Below are 15,094 nucleotides of genomic sequence, written 5' to 3' on the forward strand. Positions count from 1 at the left end.
TGCATATCACTGTGTGTGTGTGAGTGTGTGTGACTGTATCCGTGTCATTGTGTGAGTGTGTGTGTGTGTGTGTGTGTGTGTGTGTGTGTCTGTGAGTGAGTTTCCATATCAGCATGTGAGTGTGTGTGTCTCTGTGTGTGTGGTATCTGTGCAATATATGTGTGTGTGTGTCCTTGTGTGGTTTGTGTCAGCATGTGGTCCTCTGTGTGTGTGTGTGTGTGTGTGTTTATTGGTGTGTGTCTCTGTATGCATTTCTCTGTGTGTCAGTATGTGTGTATGTCCATATGAGAGAGTGTGTGACTGTATGTGTGAGAATATTTGTGTGTGATTGTCTGTGCCTGTCTGTCTATTTGTGCATGATGTGTGTGTGTGTGTGTGTGACTGTGTGTGTTTGTGCAAGTGTGTGTGCCTGTCTATGTCTGTGTGTTAGTCAGTGTGTGTATGCTTGTGTGTGTATTTGTATGTGTCATTTTGTGTGTGCCTGTGTCTCTGTGTGTGCGCGTGTCAGTATGTCATATTTTTCGGATGAAAGACGATCGTCTGCCGAAACAAATCTTCTACTCCCAGCTTAAAGAAGGCAAACGTAAAAGAGGCGGACAACAGAAGAGATTCAAAGACGTCTTAAAAGCCAACATGAAGAAATGTAACATTGATATCAACAATTGGGAAGCCAATGCCAAGGACAGGAACTGTAGCAAGCCATCATCCGAGAAGGAACAGCAACTTTCAAAGCCAACAGATGCGCAGAATTAGAAGAAAAGAGAAGAAAATGGGAAGAGAGGCAGCAACAACCAAAGCCCGATCTGCCATCTGGAACTACCTGCCCTGAATGTGGAAGAACTTTCAAAGCCAAGATTGGACTCATAAACTACTTGAGAGCCCATAAGTAGATCAACAGAATGAAGACCATCATCCTTGACCTCGAGGGATAGCCACAATGACAATCAGTATGTGACAGTGTGTGAGTGTGATGTGTGTGTGTGTATGTGTGTGTGTGTGAGTATGCCTAAGTCTGGCTATGTGTGTGACTCTGCGTGTGTCTCAGTGTGTCTGTTAGTCTGTGTGTCACTCTGTGTAAGTGTGTCAGTGTATGGTAATGTGTGTGACTCTGTGTGTGTGTCAGTTAATGTGTGTGTGTGTGTGTGTGTGTTTGTGTAACTGTGTGTTTGTATCAGTGCATGTGTCTGTGTTTATGATGGTTGAGTATGTTTGATTCCGTCTATACGTGTGACTCTGTGTGTGTGTTTATCTGTATGTCACTCTGTGTAAGTGTATATGTTCATGTCAGTGTATAGTGATGTGTGTCTGTGTATGTGTGTAAGTGTCTGTCAGTTTCTGTGCTTATGTTTGTGTCTGCGTGTGATAGTGTGTGTGTCTGTGAAGTGTGTGTATCTGTGTGTCTGTATGTGCACATGTGTGTGTGTGTTTGTGTCGATGTGTTTCATCATGTGTGTCTCTGTATGTCTATGTGTGTGTGTCAGTGATTGTGTGTGTTGGTGTGTGTCATTGTGTGCAACATTCATTGTGTTTGTGTTGTGTGCTAGTGTGTGTCACTGTACATCAGTGTGCATGTGTGTCTGTGTTTGTATGTGTATGAGACCGTGTGTCTGTATGTGTGTGTATTTGTGTATCAGAGTGTTTGTGTCTGTATGTGGTAGTGTGTGTGTGTGTGTGTGTGTCAGTGTGTGCATATATCTGTGTTTGTGTATCTATGAGTGTATATGTGTCTGTGTGTGTGTCAGTGTGTGTATAACGGTGTTTGTGTGGGTCAGTGTGTGTATGTCTGTGTGTGAGTACATGTGTCTGTGTTTGTGTTTGTGTGAGTATGTATGAGTCCGGCTATATGTGTGACTCTGTTTGTATGTGGGTATGCCAGTGTGTTTGTGTGTCTGTGTCTTTGTGTGAGTGTGTGTATATCTGTGTGTGTGTGTGAGTGCATGCTAATGTGTGTATGTCTATCTGTGTATGTGTAACTGTGCATGTGCATGTTTCAGAATGTAACAGTGTGTGAGAGGTTCTGTGTGTGTCAGTGTGTGAAGGAGTGTTTCTGTGTGTGAGTTTGTGTGTCTGTGTTTGTGTGACTGTGTTAGTGTGTGTTTGTCTGTGTGTCACTCTATGTAAGTGTGTGTGCCTGTGTCAATGTATGGTAATGTGTGTGTTTGTGTGTGTACATGTGTGTCTGTGTATGTGTGTAAAAGTGTGTGTCAGTGTGTGTGTGTTTGTGTTTTCTGCTAGTGTGTGCCACTGTGCATCAGTGTGCATGTGTGTGTGTGCTTGTGTGTGTGTCAGTGTGTGTGTCTGTGTATGAGAATGTTTGTGTGTGTCTGTGTCTGAGTATGTGTCTGTGTGAGTGTGTGTGTGTGTCAGTATGTCATTGTGTGTCAGTGTGTGTGTATCTGTGTTTGTGCGTGTGTGTGTGTGTGTGTGCATGTGCAGTGTATGTGTGTGTGTGTCAGTATGTGCGTGTGTCTGTGTGTTTGTGTAAGTGTGTGTGGCTGCCTCTGTCGGTGTGTCTTTGTGTGCGTCAGGGAGTGTCAGTGTGTGTAATTCTATGTATGTGTGTGTCTTTGTGTGTCTGTGTTTGTATGTCAGTGATTATCAGTATATTGGCATGTTTATATGTGTCTGTGTGTCAGTCTATGTATGTCTGTGTACGACTCTGTGTGTGTGTGTGTGTGTGTGTGTGTGTCAGTGTATCTGTGTGTGTGTGTATCAGTGCGTGTGTTTGTGTCTGTGTGTGTGTATGACAGTGTGTGCTTTTGTCTGTGTTTGTGTGTGTGTTGGGGGGGGTCTCAATGTGTGACAGTGTGTTTGTCAGTGCATGTTTGACAGAGTAGCTGTGTTTGTGTGTCTGTCTCTCTGTCTGTGTGGTTGTGTGAGTCAATGTCTGTATATCTTTATGTGGGGCAGCCTGTGTATGTCTCTGTGTGTCTGTGTTTGTGCATGTATGCATGTCTCTGTCTGTCAGTATGTGTGTGATTTTGTGTGTGTGTGTGTGTGTGTGTGTGTGTGTTGTATGTGTCTGTCAGAATGTGTCTGTGTGTGGTTGTATCTGCGTCTGTCAGTGCGTGTCAGTGTGTGTGTGTGTGTGTGTGTGTGTGTGTGTGTGTGTGTGTGTGTGTGTGTGTGTGTGTATGTGTGTGTGTGTATCAGTGTGTGTTACTGTGGTTGGAAGTGGGTGGATCCAGTAATGGAAAGATTATACTAATCTGTCTCCTCTTCGATTCCTCTCTCAGACATGGAAGCTTCTGGATCAGCCATGGAAGGTGTGTATTGGTGCCTGTGTGAATGTAAGGTCACAAGACTACACAAGCTGGCCATTCGGCCCCTCTATCCTGTCACACCACAGCCTATCTGGCCCAGCCCTGTCCCAGTTTGCTCTCTCCCTCAATCCCACACATGCTGACCTAACAAACATTTACCACACTCCCTCTCCTGTGATCTGTCTACCAGCTTCCAGGGCAGAGAATTCCTGGTATTCCCACCTTCTGTCAGAAGTCCCCACCCTCTCCCCCACCTCAGTGTTCAATGCCTTCCTCCCTCACACGATCCTGTGTCTGCTCGATTAAGACTCTCCCTCTGGGGAAACATCTCCAAATATACACTATCCTGTCCCCTCAGGGTCTGAGATATCTCAGTAAGGTTGCCCCTGGATCCAAACGGACCAGACTTGGGGTGATGACACACCACCAGCCCCAGGAGTGAGCTCTATGGATATTTCCTGGACCATTCCCAATGCCAGTCCATTCTCACTCCAATACCTGGACTCAAACTGTGCCCAATACTGTGAGTGGGACCTCACCAATTCCAGGGGTAAGTCCTGTATATCTCTCCTGGTCCATTCCCACTCCAATATCTGGACCCAAGCTGTGCCCAATACTCTGGGTGGGACCCAGCCAATTACACACCTCCTGGTAAAACTGTGACAGTTCTCAGTGATCTGTCAGCTTCCTGCCTCCCTCTCCGATGGCATCCCAACTCAGTGCTTTGACTAACATGTTTCCTGCTTTTATTCCCACTGACTGTCTCTGGATGTGATTCCCCCTTCTTATCTCTGAGTTCCACCCATAGTCTCACTGGACAATCTCCAGTGGGAGAGGACACGGGTAATGGAAATATGTACTGATACCTCTTGTGTTCTGTCTTCTCTCAGAGCTGGATTCCACTGAAACAACTGCACAAGGTATGTATTGGTGTCTGAGAGCCATCACCTAGTGTACTCTATCCGTCATAGTGTTAGTCCCTGAGCCTGGCCCTGGGAGTCTGTGATGGGACAGTGTGGAGGGAGCTTCACTCTGTGTCTGACTCCTGGGAGCGTGTGATGGATGGGGTTGCAGGGAGTTTCATTTTGTGTCTGACCCCGGGAATGTGTGATGGGATAGTGTGGAGGGAGCTTCACTATGTGTCTGATACCCAGGAGTGCGTGATGGGAATGTGTAGAGGGAGCCAGAGGGAGCTTCACTTTGTATCTGACCCTGGGAATGTGTGATTGGATGGCGAGGAGGGTGCTTCAGTTTGTGTTTGCTCTCAAGGTTTCGTGATGGGATGGTATGGAGGGAGCTTCACTCTGTCTCTACTTGTCTTGAACACACATCGGTACAAGCCTCTCATTGGCTGTGAGGCCTTTTTATTTCTCTGCGTGGAAAGATTATCAGAGGGAGGCTCAAATTCAAAGTCAAAGTCAAAGCCGAGTTTATTGTCAGATACACAAGCCCATGTGAACACAGGCGCCATGAAAAACTTACAACAGCATCACAGACACAGAGCATCAGCTAAGCAGCCAACAGAAGGAAACATACATTAAGCATTAATTATACACAATACTTCCAGAAAGTACACAATTAGAATGAAATAAAGTCCACTGTAGTGCAAAGTGACCACAGTGTTGTTGTACTGAGGTAGTGATTAGGGTTGTGTCGGGTGGTTCAGGAACCGAATGGTTGAAGGGAAGTAGCTGTTCCTGAACCTGGTGATGTGTGAGTTCAGGAATACTGCTACATCAGACTTTACTTTCTCCCTAACAAATTTAAAGTTGGACTCAATCGTATTGCAATCACTGCTTCTTAAGGGTTCTTTTATCTTAAGCTCCCTAATTACCCCTGGTTCATTGTCTTGCATTTGGGTCCACTCCCAACGCCCCCCTTGTAACAGATGTGGGAGTTCAGGCTTCTATACCCCCTGCCCGATGGGAGCTGAGAGAAGATGGCGTGGCCCAGATTCTGGGGTTCTTGGTCGATGGACACTGCCTTGTTGAAGCGGCGCCTCCTGTTGATACGACCGGTGGTGGGGAGGGATGTGCCGAGATATATTGCGCTGAGTCCACTACTCTCTACAGATTTTTACGTCCCCGCGCATTTGAATTCTGGTACGCAACTTTGATTAAAGCCATCGGGATACTTTCAACAGAACATCTGTGGAAGTTTGTTAGAGTGTCTGGTGACAAGCCGAACCTCATTAACCTACCCAGAGAAAGTAAAGCCACTGGCCAGCCTTCCTTCCGATCGCATCTAGGTTACCGGCCCGGAATTTAAAGCTGCCGATTCTCTCCACTGCCAGTCACCGAGTGTAGACCGGAGCGCATTCGCTGTCCTTCACCTTCCTAACGGGAGTGATCAACTCTTTAGGTTCACTGATGTTGAGAGAGAGGTTGTTTCGGCATCGCGCTACCAATTCCGTTCCACTCACTCCACAGATACAGTAAGCACATGAATGAAAGCAGAATGCACAGTAGGTGTTACAGTGCAGTGTGGTCAGACAGCAAGGTGGAAGGGCCACACCAAGGTAGATTATGGGGTCACCAGTCCATCTTATTGTACTGAGGACTTCAATACGTTTCAGTTTACGTGTCGTCTGCATGTCGGGGGGTGGGGGGGTTGGAGTTAGAGTAGGGTGGGGGGGTTGGAGTAGTATCAAGTTATTGATATAATTTGACCCTGGCCAAATTATGTCAATGTACCATAGAAAGCTCCCATCACGGCTTGGTATTGATGGTGGGAGCGATGTGCCATTTTGCTGCAGAGTTCTGTGGCGATCTGTACCTGGGGTGCTGAGATCACGTCTGACGCGGAAGTGTTCACTGAATTTCAGATACGAATTGGAGACGGTATCTCACCATCGGGGGGATTATCCTGTTGATATTGGTCATTTTAATTGCAGGTGGGTGCGATACTCCGCGTAATTTGTTCAATGTTCCGAGAGCGTGACAAGTAGAAACAGCAGATTCGCAGAGTTCCAATCTCCATGTCCCTAGGTCAAACCCACACTCGGAGCACCGTGCACAGTTCCAGTCTCCGTATCCCTGGGTCAGACCCACACCGGGAGCACGGTGCACAGTTCCAGTCTCCGTATCCCTGGGTCAGACCCACACCGGGAGCACCGTGCACAGTTCCAATCTCCATATCTCTGGGTCAGACCTGTTATGTTCCTCCAGCAGTTTGAGAAGTGATACCAGGACAGATATACACAGAACAGTATCAGAGCAGTGACTAAACCCCAGAAATGAGAACTTCTGCAGACACTGGGAATCCAAAGCAACTGACACAAAAAGCTGGAGGAACTCAGCAGGTCAGGCAGCATCTATGGAGATGAACAGTCGATGCTTCGGGCCGAGACCCTTGTTCAGGACTGAGAAGGGAGGGGGAAGATGCCTGAATAAAATGGTGAGGGGAGGGGACAGAGGCGAGCTGGAAGGTGATGGGTGAAACCGAGTGGGTGGGAAAGGTCCAGGGCTGGAGAGAAAGGAATCTGATAGGAGAGAAGAGTGGGCCATAGGAAAAGGGGAGGAGGGATCCGGGATGGAGTAATCGGAGGGTGGAATGAGGTCAGAGAAGGGAATTTGGTTACCGTAAGGAGAAATGAATATTCATACCATCACGTTGGAAGGTACCCAGACGAAATATAAGGTGTTACTCTTCTCCCTGAGGGTGGCCTCATCTTGGCCCAAGAGGAGGCCATGCATCAACACGTCGGAATGGGATTGGGAATCGGAATTCAAATGTTTGGCCATTTTAAAACCCAGAGCAGATGGTTTGGGCAGGAGACCTCCCTTCTGCCGCAGAGAGTCAGAATAGAATTGCTCTGAGAGCGTTGCTTTGGAAAACTCGGAGGGAATCTGCCAATTCTTGCATCTCTTCTCTCCACAGCCGTCAGTCTGAGGCAGAGAGGCTCAACCTGTCAAACACCCTGGTAATGTGAATGTCTCTCTGCGGGGCTGCTAAGGAGAACTGTGGGAGGGGGATCCAGGGGGAGGGGGTCCGGAGGAAGCACTTTGGGAGGGGTGGTGAGAAGGGAGCGCTGTGGGAGGGGAAGCGAGGAGGGAAGGCTGTGGGAAGGGGTGGCGCGGAGGGAGCCCTGCCACGGGGTGGTGAGGAGGGAGCACTGCGTTGTGGGAAGGGCAGTGAGGAGGAAATGCGGTGGGAAGGGGATGAAGAGGGGGTGCTGTGGGAGGGGGTGAGGAGGGCGCGTTGTGAGAGGGATGACGCGGAGGGAGCCCTGTCACTGGGGTGGTGACGAGGGAACTGTGTGGGAAGGGGAATGAGGAGGGAGCATTGCGTTGTGGGAAGGGCGGTGAGGAGGGAGCGCCGCGCTGCAATAACACGTTCAAGGGCGCCCATTTCTTCCTCTCCAGCAGGAACTACGAGCTCACTGCTTCAAACCCACCGTAGGCCTCAGAATCCTCGTGATAGGAAGGGTCCGCGCAAAGATTTCCTGGAACTCGGCTGCATTGTTCCGTCTGGAGTTTGTGCAGAACATTCCGTGTATCCACAGCTCATACATCAGAGTTCCGACGGATAACTTTGTAAAAAAAAAATCCGGGATTTCCTACCCAATTGTGATTGTACTGGCGCGTATGGGGGGAGGGGCGGGTCCAATACACCCCTGGGCATCTAGTCTTGACCTGCGACCTTTAACCCTGCCCTGGGCTTCGTCAACAATAAACTGATCAGTTGCTGATTTCAAGAGAGTATTTTTGTATGTGTTCTTATCTCCTCCTTCCCACTCCGTCTTTATCCCTCTCTTATCTCTCTCTCCGTCGCCACTTCTCTGCATTTCTCTTTCATCTCTCTCTCCCTTTGTCTCCGTCTCGGTCCCTCCAAGTCTTCCCTTTCCACTCTCCTTTACTCTCTTCATCCTCTCTCTCTCTCTCCCCCCCCCTCTTACTCCATTACTCTCTTTCCGCTCTGTCTGCCCTTTTTTCATTCTCTCGTCTCATTTTACGCATATCTCCTTCACGCAGCACAGCGCTCCATACACCGTCCCACCCGCAACGCGGCGCTCCCTCCACATCACTTCTACGCCAGTGCGGTGCTCCATCCTTGATTGCCCTCCCGCAGCCAGGCGCTCCCTCACTACTGCTCCTCGCACAGCACCTTCTCACCGCTCCTCCCACAGCACGGCGCTCTTTTCTTGTTTCTCCTCCTAGAGTGCGGCGCTTCTTCTTCATCGCCGCACCCGCTCCCTCCTTGTCACTCTTGCTGCAGCGCGACGCTCCCTCCACGCCTTCCTCAACAGCGCTCCCGCATCACTGGCCCTACTGCAGGGAGGAGCTCCCTCCTCGCCGCCCTTACCGCAACGCGGTGCACCTTCCGTATCGTCACTTCCTCAGCATAGACTCTCCTGCAGCATGGCGCTCCTTTCTTGCCTTCCCTCCCGCAGCGCGCCGTTCCCTCCTCGCTCCCCTTTCCGCAGCCGGGTGTTCCCTGCTCGTCCCTCCTCACAGCCCCTACCGCAGCACGGCGCTCCTCCGCATCACCCCTCCAGCAGTGCGCACCTTCCTTCGTGTTACCCCTACCGAAGCGCGGCTCTCCTTGCTCGCCCATCCAGCAGCTTCCTCATCGACCAGGCACACCCTGCTCGACGCTCCTCCAACAGCGCTCAAGCCTCAGCGCCTATCAGCCTTCCTCGCCGTCCGAACTGCATCGAGGCGCTCCTTCCTCACGCCCTTCCTACAGCGCGGTCCTCTTTTCGCATCGCCCGTCCACTTCCTCAGCACACGCAGCGCTGCGGGAGAGTAATACCCTCGCTGCGGGGAGCGATACACGCTAGGAGGAAGGAGCGTTGCGTGGATGTTGAAGCGCCAATGTGCGGACCAATCTCGCCGCACCTACCGCAGCGCAGCACTTCTTCCTCGCCGCCACCACCACAGTCGGGCGCTCCCTCCTCTCTCGGCTCCTCACGCAGCGCTCCTTGTTAGCCCTCCTGCTGCGCGACACTTCATCCGCACCACGCCTCCCACAGCGCATTGTTGTCTCCTTGCCACCCCTCGTGCTGCGCGACGCTCCCTCCTCATCGCTTCCTCCTGCAACGCGCGGCGGTCCTTCCACATTGCCCTTCCCTCAGGGTCGATGTGAAGGAAACGCTGCGCTGTGGAAGGGGTGTCGTGGAAGGAGCGCTGCGCTGCGGTAGGTGCGGCGAGATTGGTCCGCACATTGGCGCTTCAACCGCCACGCAACGCTCCTTCCTCTCAGCGTGTATCGCTCCCCGCAGCGAGGTGTTTCCTTCACGTCCACCCCCCCGCAGCGCGGGCTTCCACTGCACCACATCCTGCAACATGGCGCTCCCTCTTCCGCAGCGTGGCGCTTCCTCTGCATTGCCCCTTCCGCAGCCACTCCTCCAACAGCGCTCCCGCCCTCCCGCATGGCGGTCCCTCCTCGCCACCCCTCCCGCGGCATGGCGCTCCCTGCATCGCCATCCACGTCGAGGTGCTTCCCTTTGCCGCCTTTAGCGCAGCGCGACGTTCTCTCCTCAATGTGGTGCTATATCCTCGCCACCCCTCCCGCAGCTCAGCGCTCCTTTCTTGCCTTCCCTCCCGCAGCGCGCCATTCCCTCCCCTCGCTCCCCTTTCCGCAGCCGTTACTTGTCACTCCTGCCACAGCGCTCCCTCCTCACAGCCCCTACCGCAGCACGGCGCTCCTCCGCATCACCCTTCCAGCAGTGCGCACCTTCCTTCGTGTGACCCCTACCGAGGCGCGGCGCTCCTTGCTCGCCCTTCCTCATCAACCCTCCCTCGCCGCTCCTCCAACAGCGCTCAAGCCTCAGCGCCTATTAGCCTTCCTCGCCGTCCCACCTACATCGAGGCGCTCCGTCCTCACACCCTTCCTACAGCGCGGTCCTCCTTTCGCATCGCCCCTCCACTTCCTCAGCACGCAGCATGGGCCTCCTTCCTCGCCGCCGCCACCACCGCAGTCGGGCGCTCCCTCCTCGCTGCCCCACGCCCACTCCCTTCTCATCGCTCCTCACGCAGCGCTCCCTCCTCGTTATCCCTCCTGCTGCGCGACACTTCATCCGCACCACGCCTCGCACAGCGCATTGCTGTCTCCCTTGCCAGCGCAGCGCTCCCTCCATATTGCCCCCTGACGCTCTCTCCTCATCGCCCTTACCTCCTGCAACGCGCCGCTTCCTCCGCATCGCCCCGACCGCTCCTTACCGTCCCACCCGCAGCGCGACGCTCCCTCCTCGTTGCGGTGCTCCCTCCGCATCACACCTCCCTCCCGCAGCCCAGCGGTTCCTCCGCATTGCCCCTCCCTCAGGGTCGACGTGAAAGAAACGCTGCGCTGCGGTAGGTGCGGCGAGATTGGCGCTTCATCCAGCACGCCACCCTCCTTCCTCGCCGACCCTCCCTCAGCGTATTCCTCTCCCGCAGCGCAGCGCTCCGATCGTATCGCAGCCCTTCCTCCCGAAGCGCGGCGCTTCCGCTGCATTGCCCCTCCCGCAGTGTGGCGCTCCCTCTTTACCGCCGTCCCGCAGCGCGGCACTCACTCCTTGCCCACCATTCTTGCAGGTTGGCGCTACCACCTCATTTCCTTCCCAATCTCCATCGCCCCTCCGGCAGTTCGACCCTCCCGAAGCCAGGCACACCCAACTCATCGCTCCTCCAACAGTGCTCCTGCCTCACTGCCCCTACCGCAGAGTTGAGCTCCCTCCTCGCCGCCCCTCCCACAGATTGGCGCTTCTCTACATCGCCTTCCAGCTGCGCGGCGCTCCCTCCTCGCCATCTTTCCCGCTGAGCAGGTAACACACAAGTAGTCCAGGACACAGGTGATTTTATTCGGTGAAATGCGCACGGTGTCTGGATCGAAGTCTCCAGGACCCGATCCTACACGGCGGTGATTCCCGAATCCAGCAGCGTCATCTCGGAATCTTTCCTTGTTTCCTGAACTGGGTTCTGGCTCGGCTGGACAACATTGTACGTCCTGGAGGAGCGGGAGAGAGCGTTTGTCAGTGCGTGTTCTCTGAGTGAGGGCCGTTGTATTTCTCAGAAGCTGACACCGACCACTCAACTTGTACTGATGTCCTGTTGAAAGTGTCCTGACTGGTTACACCACGGTCTGGTCCGGCAATTCGAATGCACAAGGACGTAAGCTGCAGAGACTGGTGGGCTCAGCCCAATACATCACGGACACATCTCTCCCCACCATCGGCAGTATTTACAGGAGGTTCTGCCTCGAGAAGGCATCAAATTCCCACCACCCGGGCCATGCCATCTTCTCACAGCTCGCATCGGGCAGGAGATACAGACCTGAAGACCAGATACGGGCCTGAAGTCCCACATCACCAGGTTCAGGAACAGCTACTTCCCTTCAACCATTCGGTTCCTGAACCTACCGGCGCACCCCTAATCACTGTCTCAGTATAACAACACGAGACCACTTTGCACTACAATGGACTTTCATTTGTTTCCAATCGTGCCGTGTTTTCTTAGACCACTACAGCTCAGCACAGACCCTTCGGTGCTCGCTGTTGTGGCGATCTTTTAAACTACTTCAAGATTAATCTAACCCTTCGCTCCTATAAATCCATCTATATTTTTTTGTCATCCAGGCTCCTATCTAAGAGTTTATTAAATGTTTTTAACGTGTCTTCCTCTACCACCGCCCCTGCAGGGCGTTCCACGCACACACGAGTCTCTAAATCCGCTGATCTTTTTATTCTTGCAAAAGAAGTGTATAATTTATGTTTGAATAATGTCTAAGTGTATAATTTATATTTGTTTTCTTCAGAAGGGGAAACGTCTTCACTCAGAGGGTGAAGAATGAGCTGCCAGCACAAGTGATGCATGCGAGCTCGAGTTTAGCGTCTAAGAGACATGGACAGTAGGGGTATGGAGGGGAATGGTCCCGGTACAGGTCGGTAATGGTTCAGTACGGGCTAGATGGGCCGAAGGGCCTGTTTCTGTACCGTACTTTTATTTGACCCTGACTTCTTGTGAAAGGTGTGTCTCCGATGCGATGTTACTGCAAATCAGTTTTTCTTTCCAGATGCGACAATAAACCTGACTTGGCCTTAGTGCCAGACAGCAAAGGGTTAAAATTCCTGTCTGGCCGGATGGGGAACTTACCCTCCTTTCCTGACCCGGCATCTCCGGCACCTTGGGAACGACACGCCTCCCACTGGAAGACAGGGTGAGAACCTGGTCAGTGGGTGGGCTGGGAGGGAGGGAGGGAGGCAGGGAGGTGAAAACAGAGACATGAGGAGGGAGAGGGAGGGGCTGGAGAGGGAGTGAGGGATAACACAGGGAGGTGGAAGAGGAGAGGGAGAGGTAAAAATGAGGAGAAGGGGTGTGTGGGCGGGATAGTGAGAGAGAAGACGGACAGATAGATTCAGAAGTAAGAGACAGACGGAGTGAGGGAGAGGGAGAGGACCAGTGGGTAAGGGCAGCAGAGGGTAGATCTGTGCGGCATTCAGAGCTCGTGTCAATGGGAAAGAGAGACCGGAGGATTGACAGGATGGAGACAGAGTGAGAGGTAGATGGAGGGGAGGGAGGTTTGTGGGGAAAGAGGTTGGAATGGATAGGACTATGGAAGAGAGATAGGGAGGTTTGGGAGGAGGGAGGTTTTGAGGGGAGGGAGGATGATGTGACAGAGAGGTGAGAAATCAAGCGGACAGTTCCCGAGATATTGGGTGGATACTCTGGTCGACAGGGGCAGAGAATGGGAACAAGGGCGGATCAAGGGGCAGGAATGGGGAAGATGTAGGGGTCAGAGAGGGGTCACAAAGTCTAGGGGCCAAAGGGTGTCACAGAGACAGAGTGAGGTGTCTTGGCTGGAGGGGATCACAGTGGCAGGGAGGGGTGTAGGGTCCGGAGGGGGTCATAGTGATAGGGAAAGGTGTAGGGGCCAGAAGGGATTACAGAGACGGAGGAGTTTAAGGGCCGGGAGGGGTCACAGAGATGCAGAGCGGATTAGGGATCTGAGGGGGTTACAGAGACAGGGAAGGGTGTAAGAGCTGGAGAGGCTCACAGAGATGGGGAGGGGTATAGGGACTGGAGGGGGGAGGTTACAGAGACGGGGAGAGGTGTAGGGGCTGGAGTGGGGGGGTCAGGGAGGGGAGTAGGGGCTGGAGTGGGGGGGTCACAGAGGCGGGGAGGGTGCAGGGGCTGGAGTGGGTCACAGAGGCGGGGAGGGGTGTAGGGGGCAGCGGGGGGTCACAGAGGCGGGGAGAGGTGTAGGGGGCAAAGGGGGGTCACAGGGACGGGGAGGGGTGTAGGGGGCGGAGGAGGAGGGGATCACAGAGGCGGGGAGGGGTGTAGGGGCCAGAGTGGGTCACAGAGGCAGGAAGTGGTGTAGGGGCCAGAGTGGGTCACAGAGACGGGGAGGGGTGTAGGGGCCAGAGCGAATCACAGAGACGGGGAGGGATGTAAGGGTCAGAGACGGAGAGGGGTGTAGGGGCCAGAGTGGGTTACAGACACGGAGAGGGGTGTAGGGATCAGAGTGGGTCACAGAGACGGGAGGGGTGTAGGGGCTAGAGGTGGCGTCACAGAGACGGGGAGAGGTGTAGGGGCCAGAGGTGGGGTCACAGAGACGGGAGTGGTGTAGGGGTCGGAGGGGGTCACAGAGATGGGGAGGAGTGTAGGGGTCGGAGGGGAGTCACAGAGACGTGGAGGGGTGTAGGGGCGGGGGGGGGGGCACAGAGGCGGAGGGGTGGTGTGTAGGGGCCGGAGTGGGTTACAGAGGCGGGGAGAGATGTAGGGGGCGGAGGGGGGTCACAGAGACGGGGAGGGTGTAGGGGCCGGAGGGGTCACAGAGACGGGGAGGGGTGTGGGGGTCGGAAGTGGGGTCACAGAGACGGGGGAGGTGTGTAGGGGCCAGGGGAGTCACAGAGGCGGGGAGGGGTGTGGGGGTCGGAGGTGGGGTCACAGAGACGGGGGAGGTGTGTAGGGGCCGGAGGTAGGGTCACAGAGACGGGGGGGGTTCACAGAAGCGGGGAGGGGTCACAGAGGCGGGGTGGGGTGTGGGGGTCGGAGGTGGGGTCACAGAGACGTGGAGGGGTGTAGGGGTCGGAGGGGTCACAGAGGCGGGGAGGGGTGTGGGGGTCGGAGGTGGGGTCACAGAGACGGGGGAGGTGTGTAGGGGCCGGGGGGAGGGTCACAGAGGCGGGGAAGGGTGGACCGGCATAGGGTGCGGAGCGAAGACCTGGCTGCTGCAACTCACCAAACAGGATAAAGATCCCCATGAGAAAGAAGACGGCTGCCATTACGAGACCCCATACCCTGAGTGAGTAGTAATCTGGCGGGAGAGGAAGGTAGAGCAAACGATACCAGTGAGTCCAATAATCTCCACCGAGGGACAATTCCCCAACCTCCCGCACTCAGGCGCCGCTCTCCATCCATTCCAGCAACCTATCTCAGAATGATGGGATCACCACCTCCCACCCGCAGTCTGTCCGACAAACTCCCGGTCCCCTTGTCAGAAGCGGCCACCTGCCTCTCAAAGGATCGAATGGACAGCAGGATCCCACAGTCCTACAACAACCATGTCTCTCCTCTACCTACAACTACCCCCGGCTTATCAGAGTCTTGGAGGTGTTTCGAATGGCTGGGGTTCGAATGCATCCACGATCTGAATGGTGCTGATGTGATCTGGTTTAGTTGTTATAGACCATTGATTTAAAAAAAACTATAATAAATCCCCCTCCCTCATCACCCCTGCTACAGTGCTCCCTCCTCGCCCCCTCTCACTGCGTTGCCTCCTCACCTACTCCCACAGCTTTCCCTCCTCATCCCCCTCGCACAGTGCTCCCTTCTCAACCTCACCCACAGCACTCTCCCCTCGCCCCCTCCCATAGCGTTCCCTCCTCACCCCCTCCCACAACATTC

At 53.9% G+C, this 15,094-nt stretch overlaps 2 protein-coding genes across 9 annotated transcripts in view; one reads left to right on the forward strand and one right to left on the reverse strand.

Moving 5' to 3' along the window:
• The window catches only part of LOC140201677 (uncharacterized), a 314,354-nt gene extending 306,396 nt beyond the window's left edge, over window positions 1-7,958 (forward strand). Inside the window, exons 6-10 of one of the 2 annotated variants that reach the window (XM_072266193.1) lie at window positions 3,237-3,266; window positions 4,154-4,183; window positions 6,088-6,156; window positions 7,143-7,185; window positions 7,628-7,958. In XM_072266193.1, the coding sequence (XP_072122294.1) occupies window positions 3,237-3,266; window positions 4,154-4,183; window positions 6,088-6,156; window positions 7,143-7,185; window positions 7,628-7,664 (209 nt within the window). In that variant the 3' untranslated portion in view covers window positions 7,665-7,958. The remainder of the gene's footprint in view (window positions 1-3,236; window positions 3,267-4,153; window positions 4,184-6,087; window positions 6,157-7,142; window positions 7,186-7,627) is intronic. The other variant, XM_072266194.1, reaches the window with a different exon arrangement.
• Window positions 1-15,094, reverse strand: part of LOC140201676 (uncharacterized) — a 101,982-nt gene that overhangs the window by 70,602 nt on the left and 16,286 nt on the right. For 2 of the 7 annotated variants that reach the window (XM_072266173.1, XM_072266172.1), the window contains 3 exons: window positions 14,430-14,504; window positions 12,338-12,389; window positions 11,026-11,192 (listed from right to left, as the gene is read on the reverse strand). The exons of the other annotated variants lie outside the window; for them this stretch is intronic. In XM_072266173.1, the coding sequence (XP_072122274.1) occupies window positions 11,096-11,192; window positions 12,338-12,389; window positions 14,430-14,504 (224 nt within the window). In that variant the 3' untranslated portion in view covers window positions 11,026-11,095. Of the gene's footprint in view, window positions 1-11,025; window positions 11,193-12,337; window positions 12,390-14,429; window positions 14,505-15,094 lie in introns of those variants that run through there. 7 annotated transcript variants of the gene reach the window in all.

Source organism: Mobula birostris, chromosome 8, assembly GCF_030028105.1.
Source record: "Mobula birostris isolate sMobBir1 chromosome 8, sMobBir1.hap1, whole genome shotgun sequence".
In the NCBI taxonomy this organism is placed as follows: Eukaryota; Metazoa; Chordata; class Chondrichthyes; order Myliobatiformes; family Myliobatidae; genus Mobula; species Mobula birostris.